General features: G+C 53.3%; 1 protein-coding gene across 1 annotated transcript; it reads right to left on the bottom strand.

Moving 5' to 3' along the window:
- Positions 1–1,413: 1,413 nt before the first annotated feature.
- On the bottom strand, positions 1,414–5,566 carry IRX6 (iroquois homeobox 6; the record flags this gene model as incomplete). The annotated part of the gene is made up of 5 exons (XM_081216011.1): positions 1,414–2,156; positions 2,949–3,256; positions 3,458–3,567; positions 4,254–4,511; positions 5,522–5,566. The coding sequence occupies 5 exons, from the start codon at positions 5,564–5,566 to the stop codon at positions 1,414–1,416; spliced, it is 1,464 nt and encodes a 487-aa protein (XP_081072137.1).
- Positions 5,567–10,785: the final 5,219 nt, after the last annotated feature.

Raw genomic sequence — 10,785 nt, forward strand, 5'->3', positions numbered from 1 at the left:
GACCATTCCCTTGTCAGTTTCTCTCCCAGCTCTGAAAGGGACTGAAATCTGCATCCTGTCCCCAGAACCACATTTCATCCTCCCCTCCACCCCGACCTTATCAGGCTCCCCTGGCGCAAAGAGGCCACACAGCTTGGGTTCGGTTGGATTATTTTTAAGGACACAAGGAGTGGGGAGGGGGAGAAGACCCACGTGGTCCTTAGGGGCCAAGTCAGCATTGAAGTTACAAAGTGAGGGTGATGGGAGTGAGCAGGAGAGGGAGTGGCTTCAGACCCTGAATCCAGAGGGGAGAGGGAGACTTGGGTACTGAGTCCGTGCTCGGTGCAGACTCGCCAAGCCTTCCCACTTGACCTTCCCCAAGGTGCTCCTCCGTGGGATCTGACAAAATGCACGCCTGCCAGCCACTCCCAGCTCTGCGTGCGAGGAGGGCTGGTAGGAGGGTTTCTGTGTGTCTGTCTCTTAAGCAAAGTGAGAGCCCCAGACCCTGGGAAGGTCTCTCAGCTGCTTAGTGTGGAGGTGAGTTCCAAAAGGTAGGGCTTATTTCCAAGATTCTTCTGCAAATCGCAGCCATTGCGCTAACCTGCTGAGAGAGGAAAGGTTGATTAAAACCGGAGGGCCACTTGGTGGTGATTCCTAGGAAATCTGAGGTCAGTGGTGTCTCATCCAAAGGGAATCAGAGGTCTAGACGCAATTTGCTTGCCAGAGGTAGCATTTGGACTCCGTTATGTGTAAATTCAAATAACAGTGTAACCCAATTTTCTAAACCAGTAGCTAATCCTGAGAGAAATTACTTCAAAGAGCAGAATCTGACAGTAATTGCTGGAGGCTGCCAAATGCTTCGGGAATGTCCCTTTGTGGGGTGAAATTCCCTTCCACCAAACACAGCCAGAGAACCAGCCAGGGGCAGGAGACACTGATTGGCAGTCCTGCCCTGCTTGGGGGTGAGCTCTTGGTGGGGGGCGTGGGGCTTTCCAGGGACAGCACCCACCTGAGCTACACCCCTAGGGATTTAGTGGGTGGCACAGAGGGCTGCAAGCTGAACTTAAGCACTGGGCTTGAACCGACTGTAGGTATCTGGCCCTTCCCTCAGACTTCCGGGAAAGCCCTGGTACCTGCCTAGCCCTAGCAAAGGCTTGGTACCGGAACAGCAGGAGCCAGCTGGCTTCCTCTGAAGGGCAGGCAGGGGACAAGGGTGCCTGTGCCGGAGAGGGTCATGGTGGCACCCACCTGGCACATTGGGCTGAACGTGGGAGAGATATTAGCTGTCCATCTCTTCAGTGACATTCTAAGGGTTTTCTAGGCAAGTCACTGTCTCATTCTGAGCTTAGTACTATTATTTGGTTTTAAGATTCGGTAACTAGAACTTTTATCTCTAAGCTTCTGTTTCAAGGAGTGCTGTGAGACAGTCTTGCGCTAGGTCTGAACCTGGGCATGCTGGAGAGGCAGAGAGAGTGTGCAGCGGCTGGGCACCCGGGGGGTGGGTGGATGGATGTGTGCGTCGGGGGAAGGTGTCTTTTGGACAGACACCCCCAGCGCCGTTGGGGGCCCACTACCTTCTGCTCCCGACTGGAACTGGCACTGCACTGCCGGTGCCCTCCGCCGCGGGCACGGCGCACAGTCCAGAGGCAGGCCCTGTTGAGCAAACGAGGGGTTTCCAAAGGCTTTGGCTACTCGGGAAGACTCTTCGCACGCGGAGTCTCTGGGGACCGCGGGTCGCGCGCCGGGACCTGGAGGCTGTCCAGGAATCAGGTGGCACTCAGGACTTCGTGGCCTGGACGGGTTTGGGGGTGCACCTTCGACACCGCTGGCTGCCGCAGTGTGCGCCAGAGACCAGATGCGCGGTTTCTCGCTGCGGGGGTAGTGCATGGTCAAAGTGGGGCCTCCTGGCTCGGCCCGCAGGAAGTCGGTTTCTCCCGACCTGGGGGGCTCAGTGAACGAGAAGCGGGGCGCCGCCAGACTGCACTCCCTGCGCTCCAGCCGGCTCTCTCGAGTTGCGGCGCACTGTGCCGCCGGCAGTGACTGAGTGTCTTGATGGAGCTCAGCCAGCCTGTCCGTAGCTGTGGCCACTGCCTCCTCTTCATCCGCCTCCTCTTCCTCTTCTTCCTCCAGGTCTTCCAGGTCACTCAGCCCCCGAGCCTCCTGGCTAGCAGAAACGTCTGCGGGAAATCAGGAGCAAGTGAGAAAAGCCCCAGGCCCCAAGGGAAATCCTCGGGAGTGCCCATCCCTGGGAAGCTTTTAGCAAACGCGCTCTGCACTCAGGGCATTCTCGGTGTAATTCACCAGGATGGCCACACCGCCTCCTACATTTGCCCCCGGGCTGCCGGCGCGCAGCAGGAAAATAATTCCCGCCCCTAGACCTGTCCCCACCCTTTGGAAGACTCCTCCCCTCCGATACCCCAAGGAAATGTCCACTTTTCGCTGCCTAAGACCTGGATCTCAGTTCCTCAGCCTTAAAAAAGCAAGGGAAAGTTTTTACCCAATTCCAACACCCACAGGTGGCTGGTGTGTATTATTTAATTGAGAAAATATTTACTGAGTACCAACTATGCTCCAGACATCATTTAGGCATTTAGGTATTAGGAACTTAAGAGAATACAGCAGTGGATAACACACTTTCTAGGGGGAGTTGACATCCCTGAGGGGGTAAGTATGGCACATAACGTAGGCTGACGTGATAGAGAATAACTTGGGAAGCTAGTTGGCGTGGGTGGCCAGGGAAGGCTTTTTGGAGGTGGCACTTTCAAGTCCAGAAGAAGCCGGCTCTGTAGGGAATTCCAGGCAGAGGGAACCACACAGGCAAAGGCCCTGAGGCATGCAGGGGTTGCACGTGCAAGGGTAAGCAAGGGGGTGCCTTCCTAAAAGCTACCCCACGGGGTGGTTGTGAAAAGCCAATTAAACTGCTTGATGGCTGGAAACCCACGCAGGTTGGGGCAGTGAACACTCGGTACCTTTGGTGTCACCATTTAGGCAGCCCAGCAATTGCTGTGCTCCACCCTCCTCCTTCCTCTCCTCCCCGCCTTTGTTCTTGGGCGCCCAAGTCATCTTGTTCTCTTTCTTGAGGCGCCGGCGCGCGTTGGCGAACCAGGTGGACACCTGGGTGAGGGTCATCTTGGTGATGATGGCCAGCATGATCTTCTCGCCCTTGGTGGGGTAGGGGTTCTTGCGGTGCTCGTTCAGCCAGGCCTTGAGCGTGCTAGTGGTCTCCCGGGTGGCATTCTTTCTGCGCCCAGCGCCACCCAACTCCACCGATCCGTACCTGGGGGAGAACTTGGCTCACAGTTCTGGGGTGAGGAACCTGGGGCTGCAGTCAGGAGACTGTTTACGTCCTGGAAGTGAGGTTCTGCTCCCCATCCTAGCACACAGCCCCCCCCCCACCATGCTCTGTGGATTGGTCCTACCTTGGCCAGGGAGGGGGGAAAGGACTTGCGATGCCAGCCACCAATGCCCCATGCCTTACCGGTCATACTGGTACTGCCCCAGGCTCTGCTCATAGGGATAATAGGCTGCTGGTTGCGCCAGGCTGGGTGTAAAGTTCCCTGCAGCCTCCTTAAATTCATACTGTGGATTCTGCTGGGGGAGGAGGGAAGAATTCAGAACTACATCTGGGGAGGAAGAGGGGTGGGGAGTTGCTGAGGGTGTGAACTCTGGAGTCAAGTCTGGTTCCAACTGCAGTACCATCCCTCGCATTGGCTGTGTGATCTTGGGCACAGTTGTTTAACCCCTCTATGCCTCAGTTTCCCGTGGGTAAAATGGGATAACAATAATGCCTAGAGGTTATTGAAGAAGAAGGCTTGAAAGAGTTCCTGGTGCAGAATAAGCAGTAGTTAAATATTAGCTGTTGAGATTACTGTTACTAGTTGTCCCCCCCCCCAGCCTCTCCCTGCTCCCACCAGCTGGGGAACTTTCTTTACTCCCCTTCCAGAGCTATTCCCTCACGCTTTCTATCTCTGTGACTTTGGGTAAGGTTATTCGGGCCCCTCTGCACCTCAGTTTCCTCATGTGTACCCTGAACCTAGTGATGACTTGTCTACCTCACGCAATTAATAGAGGTACAGATGCTTTCTAAACAGGACGGACTCCTGTAAACTGTAAAGATTTTTTTTTTCTTTATATACAGTCCTAACCTTTTCCTTTCCTGGGAGTTGTGCGTCCTTCCTAGATGGAGATACCACACTGGATTTCACCCCTGCCGCTCCTGCCCCCAGGAGGGTAGGTTTTGACGCACAGACCCAGGCTCCACCCCAGCTACTCACCAGCGCCCCGTACAGCGTGGGCGGCTCCGGGCTGTAGGGCAGGTAGCCTGCGTAGCTCTGGGCAGCTGCAGCGGCCGAGTAGGGAGCTCCATAGATGCCCAAGGCCGCGCCCAGCTCGGGCCTCGCACTGCCCAGCAGCCGACTGTCGTAGGGTGCGAAGCAGAGAGCGGCCGCCGGGGTGGAGCCTGAGGCCACATCTGGGACCGAGCGCGGGGCGGATTCGCAGCAAGTGGCGTTGGAACTTGCAGACACCAGAAACTACGGGAGCGAGAGAGGGGGCACCGGAGGTCAGAGACCGGCGCCTCGGGCTGGCGGGAGCCAGCGGCGGAACTGCCAGATCATTCCTTCATTCAATATAAACTAAATGCCACCTTGTGCTTGTGCTGAGCGTTCTGCTGAGGACTGGGACAGGAATTATCCGTAGACGCAATTTATCCAAACTGCCTTTATAAATACTCCTAAACCTTTGCTAAAGCTCCAGGGTTCCAGGGGCTCCGGGTCATGGGAAGGTTCTAAAACCCAAATTACAGAAGCCAGCCTCGGCCAGTTCCCTCGCGAGCCCTCCCTCTCCGGAGTCACAGGATCTTACAAAGGCCGAACTTGAAGGTAGTCTTAGAGACCACGTCTCACTCCTGCTCCCATTTTATAGATAGGGAATGAGGGCTAGAGAGAGTCGGAGGCTTATCCTAGATCACAAATCAGGGCAGAGGTCAAGTGGGACTAGTCCTCTGGCACTCTGCAGAGAAACTGAACAGGGGTGGGCTCTCCAGAATTTCCCCAGGAAACCCTGTCACTGTACAGTACACACCCAGGTCTGGAAAAATCGAAGGAACCAGAAGCAGAGCGCTTGGACCTGCCCATGGAAAGGGAAGAAAAAGAACAGAGGACAACAAACGAACAAGCCCAGAAAAACAGTGAGACGGACAGGGCTCTGGACTGGAAGTCTGAGATTCTCCTGGCCACCTCGGATATCTGTACAATAAGGAGGCCTCTCTGTAAGATTCCCGAGATCCCACCCACTTCACGGAGCTCGTGGCCAGAGTGCCCAAGTTTCGGGTCCCACGATTTTCCAGCTTACACTGGGGGAGTTGAACGTTCTCAGCCAGGGTTTGGGGCTGTCAGAGGGGTCGGTGGTGCATTACCCAGGTGCCCGCTCTCTCCGACTTCCCCGGGGACTCGTGGGAGAGGGGGGCGTTTACGAGCAGGCTCCTGCACTAGGCGCTCCCTCCTTCCAGCCCGCCCCCATCCCCCAAGGGGGCGGCTCTTACCTGGGAAGCGCTGCCATAAGGGTGTCCAAAGTGCGGGAAGGACATGGTGGCTGTCCGTGACCCACCTCCCTCTTCTCTTGCGAGTTCCCGCCTCTGTCCCGCGGTTCTGCGCCTCCAGCCGTCCTCGGCCTCGGTTCCTTACACGGTTGCCGGTGCCCAGCGCCGGGTCCTCCGCCCGCTTGGCGCGACTGGAGGCAGAGCCGAAGGCAGCCCGGCTGCCGAGCCCTGCGCTCCAGAAGGCTCCCCTCCGGCCCGCGTGGTCCGGAAGACAGAAGGGCCCATGGATGGGCAGGGGAAGGGAGAGGATGCGGGTTCCCAAAAGCGCGCGGTGGCGAGGCAAGGTGAGGCGCGGCGCGGGGCCGTGCAGCTCCCGAGGTGCCCCAGTCCAAGGTGGCCAGAGGCTCAATGTGACGTCACGGTAATCCCGGGCTGCCAGGCGGGCCCCCGAGCCCTGGGGCCCCGGGCCACCAAGCCTGCCAAGCGCAGCCAGCCCGTGCGTGCGCGCGCACTCACCACACTCACACTTGTTCCGGGAGGTTTGTGCAGCTGGTGAGGAAAGTCAAAGACCCTGACCCTCTCTGCCTGGCGCAGGATCCTACCGTTTTCGCCTTAAACTCACGCGCGCGCACGTACAATCTCACCAAATTACCCGGGAGAAGTAGCAGAAACGCCTCCCACTGTGCCGCGCAGGCCCCGGGCGCAGCGCGCTTACCTCCTCCCCTGCGGCCCGGAGGAGGAGAGAAGCACCGGGCAGAGAGGGAGGAGAGAATACAAAAGAAGAGACAGGAGAAACTACAGGAGAAAAGTGGGGGAGAAAGGCTAGAGGGAGAAGGAGGAGGGGAGAGGAGAGAGATGAGGAGTCTAAGTGAATAGAGGCGCGCGGGGGAGGGGAGGAAACAGGGGTGGGCGAAGGCTGGGCGGAGGTTGAAAGCTGGCAGGTGGAGGAGAGCAGAAGCTCGGGGGAGAAGCCTCCAGCCCGGCCCACCCCCCCCCCCGCCCCTCCGCTGCAGGAAAGTTTGTTCGCGCCACAGGCCCCGAGCTCGTTGGGGCGGCGCTGGGCAGCGTCAGTGGATCCCACTGTTCCGGCCGTCTTTGTCCTCGGGGACCTGGCTCCCTGCCCCAGTCTCCCTAGGACTCTAGCTCGATGCAGGCTCTCCATGCCCGAGGTTTTGCCAGGGCCTTGACCCCGGGGCTTCTCTGCGGGTTTCAGGCCCTCCAATAGGCCGAATAGCGCCCCCTCGAGGTCAAGGTTCAGATCCCCCCCTTCGGACTCCGCCAGGAAAGGCGCCAAGTCTGACCCCTGGCATCTGCAGGCCACGGGCTGAGACTCCTGGGCGTCTCCTCCGAAGCCGAGACTTGGCTGCCTCGTGCGCACGCGAGCTGTGTCCACGGGGGAGCGGGGAGCCGCAGGAAGGCGCTGGGGCCGAGCTGCAGCCGCCGCGCTCCGCTGGGGGTGGCGCTGGCGAGCCGCGGTTCAGCGCGCGGGGAGGGCGGCCCATTCCCTGCGCTCCGCTGGGACGCCTGGCTGGGCCTAGCGGTCTGACCACCCCCTCCGTCCCAGGGGCTCTCAAAAGGGCACCGATGGGCGGACGAGCTCGTTGGTGCCTGGGAGGGGGCCGCGTCCTCCAGGCCTGGCTCCCGGGCAAGCGGCCGCCAGTTTGCAAGCACCGTAGGTCCTGCACTCCCAAAGGCTCAATCCCCAGGCCCGGAGCCTCCCCGCTGAGGGCCTCTGACCTGCGACGTCTGGGGGCGTAAAGGGGCTGCCGGACTGGGGGTGGTGGTGGGTGGCGTTTCGGGGGATGCTACCGGGATCGAATGCCTCGCCTTTCACTCGCGGGGTCACCGCGCTTTACGGTTTACAAAAACGTTCCCCCAGGCCCTCTCTGCACCTCCCCGGAGGAATCGGGGCGGCGGGGTTGGTTCAAGGGCCCGGCTTTATTTTCTAGTTGAAACGCAAGAACGTGTGGCGCAGAGGTTAGGAACAACCCGGATCTCTGCCCTGGGTTCTGGCGAGGCAAGGAGGAAGCCCAGGGGACGGAGAAGGTTTGGGGCCCTGGCCCGGAATCCCTGGCCGCGAGCTTTCCTCCGGCACCTTTCAGAGGAGACGGGTAGGCCCGGAAGCCAGCGACGTCTTTAGAAGGACATCGGCTTCCTTTTTCTTTACATATTCTGCAGAACGCTCACCGAGCTAGGATAAGCGCAAACCGAAGACTCCTCCGCCTAAAAGATTATTAACATGAGGACAAGCTCCATTCTAAATACGAACAAACCCAGCGAGGTTTCCTGGCTGCTGCTACAGTGTCGTTACCTTGGAGAAACCTTGCGTTCAACCCGGGAAACTTCTAGTTAGAAAAAGAATTATAGTTATCGCCGGATTGATTTAGTGATAAAAATTCACCGTAATAGATAAGATCCCTCGATTTTTCAAAATGCACTTTGGAGCCATCTACACGTTTGCAGCTTGGATACATCTAAGCTATTTTTTAAACGTAAGAATTGGAGAGAATTCATTAAATTAGTCCCTTGGGGAAGGTTACTGCTAATTAATTAATTGCAAACATTTCCAGAGGGAACGTATGTCAATTGTAAAGTAATAAAATTAGGTAGTTGAAATACTTACTCAGCAACTTGGATTGCCCATTCGTTCCTAAGCAGATTTTTTTTTTTTATGACAGAAAAATGGGGAGGGTGGTGAAGAAAAAGCATTAGTTCTGTCCCCTGGCAATCTGATTGCAAAGGAGAAACTACCATATAGAATTTATTGATTTTCAGCTGATTTATAAGACCTCTGCGGTATCAATGCTGTGTGCAGGGCCTGCAGGCCTACCTCTTGTCTTTGCTCTCTAGGATTCGAGAAAAGCAACAAGATTTTTCAAGAGAAAGAAAAGAGGAGGAAGAACAGTGGTGAAGTGAATTGGGAGGTGAGACTCTGAAGATGCTTCAGCATTTTTCTTCATCTGCAGAAAAAGAAAACAAACGAAAGAGGTTTTCTGTTAAGGCATCTTTCTATTGTGTCCAAAGTTGCTTTAAGGTATCAGGATGTCTTGGGGAGGAAGGCTGCAATTTCCAGGCATGGGAGACCCTGATTTAACATTTCTTTCCTGGGGAGAGGCTGCACCCAAAGCAAACCTACCTGGTGCCGCTGACATTTGATTGTCACCACCTTAAAAAGGGGTCTATGTTCCCTAAAAAGGGGTCCTATGAAGGGTGCCTTTTCCCATTATTTTGGGGCCCTCATTACAAAACCAAACCATCAGGTTCAACCAGTATCAACCTCTGACTGGCAGAAACCTCAGGTGAAAAGAAGCCTTTCCTGGAAAGTGCTTCAGGGAAGCTGCCGTGGAATTTGCTCAGGTCCTCCTGACTGTCGACAGACACTCACCTCTGCAGCCAAAGTGCTCTGAGCTTCTCCACGGTGCTGGCTTTTCATTGCTTTATTCAGCGCTGTCTAATTTAGTTTTGGGAAAAATGCCCAACTGTCTATGTGTACGCATTGAATTTTACTGAAGCAAGTAAATAAGTCTCTGAAATACAGACCCTCCCGGTTTATTTAAGGGAGTCATTCCACCTAAAGTGTTTTATACAGATGATACAGATTCTTTTGCTGTATTATGCCACATGCCCTGATAGTTCCTCTAGCTGCTCATTAAAACAAAGTCAACAGTCAAAGGCCTATTTGGAGGAGGGAGAGCACTAATCCACATCGTTTATTTGAAGTTCATGTTGCTTTGCTTGAAATGCACTGAAGGTCCTGAGCAGGCAGAGTAAAGGATGTGTCTTGACAGTAAACCTGAGTGCAGGTACCATACACACAAAAAATCACATTGCACTATTTCGAGTTAGATAGCCATCATTTCCTAATGATTTAGAAAGACAGCACATTTTACGGGGAGGGGATGATAACTCCCAAATGCCCCAAATCAATTTCAAATGCCTCAAATCATAGACGGAATGCGTAAGTCTATGGATAAAATAACACCGATGAAAATGTGCTAAATTATATTTTTTAAGTATGAGATTTTTAGTGACTGTTTTTGAACTGAAATTTCCTCAAATCTATGCATGAATGAACAAGTGCATCTGGACAGAAGCATCTATAATTTATACTGATCAGTCACCGCAGGTCTCCCCGAGTAAAACCGAAATGAACACTAATTGTTTTGACGGAAGTAGTGTGCATGGCATCTGATTGTGAAACACAGCGAGCCCCTTGCCTGAATACATACTGTCAGCAGCAACTCTGGCATCAGAAGGGGAAAATAAAAAGGCAATAATTCCCAGATGAGGGTGTTGATGTTGCTTGTCAGGAAGGTGGCAAATAGAAAGAAAGAATGAACTTCTGGATAAAGTAAAAAACGAGACAATGCAGCGATCCTGGTGTGTCAGTGAGCCAGGTACAAACCTGAGCTTAGAGTTAAAAATCATAGCTTTTGCTATTTGCTATTCGTTTGCATTTGTAGCATGCTTGGGAGCTATCCTAAACACCCCTTACATTTACCTTACTTAAGGTTCATGATAAGCAAACAGGAGAGGTGGGAAGCAAATCTAAGATTACATAACCCAACAGATGAGAGAGGAGGAACCAGAATTCAGACCTCCCCACTTTGGGTCTTTCCACAAGACCTTATTTCAAACATACATAAAGCCAGATACAGCTGGAGATGTCATGCCCTGGGATAACACAGTGTAATTTAGCAGAGAAAATATCTTAAGAAATGCTGCAGTAAGCACACTAGTTCAGGGTCTCTACTATATGCTTTTATATCAACTTGTATTATGAAAGAGCTTCTGTAATACTTTGGGAGTTTTAGAAATTTGATGATGGTCATTAATTAAAATAGAAAACAGCAAACAGACCCAGCTGTGATGGATAAGAATATTAAAAAAAAACAACTAAAAAACCAAAAAAACACAAAACCAGCAACAACAAAAAACCTCTAAAAAATTCAGCCAAGATTATGTCTATATATCTATGACAGTTTATAAAACAATTAATGGAATTTGGTTAGTGACTATTTTCAGAAAGATATACATATATATGACTGTATATATATAGTCACTAACCAAATTATATATATTTATATATATATTTATATACATATTTTAATCTTTGTTTTTGCATCAGTAGACTGGGGGAGGGGGTTGGTGCATTAACTTCTCACTTACAAAGCAGGTTTTATGTATAGAAATTCTTGATTATTTTTATCTTCTGGATGGTGATATCTTTCTAATGATAAGCTCAAGGCATCTCAAGGAATTAAAAT

This window comes from Mesoplodon bidens (assembly GCF_964165515.1).
Source record: "Mesoplodon bidens genome assembly, chromosome: 18".
Classification (NCBI taxonomy): Eukaryota; Metazoa; Chordata; class Mammalia; order Artiodactyla; family Ziphiidae; genus Mesoplodon; species Mesoplodon bidens.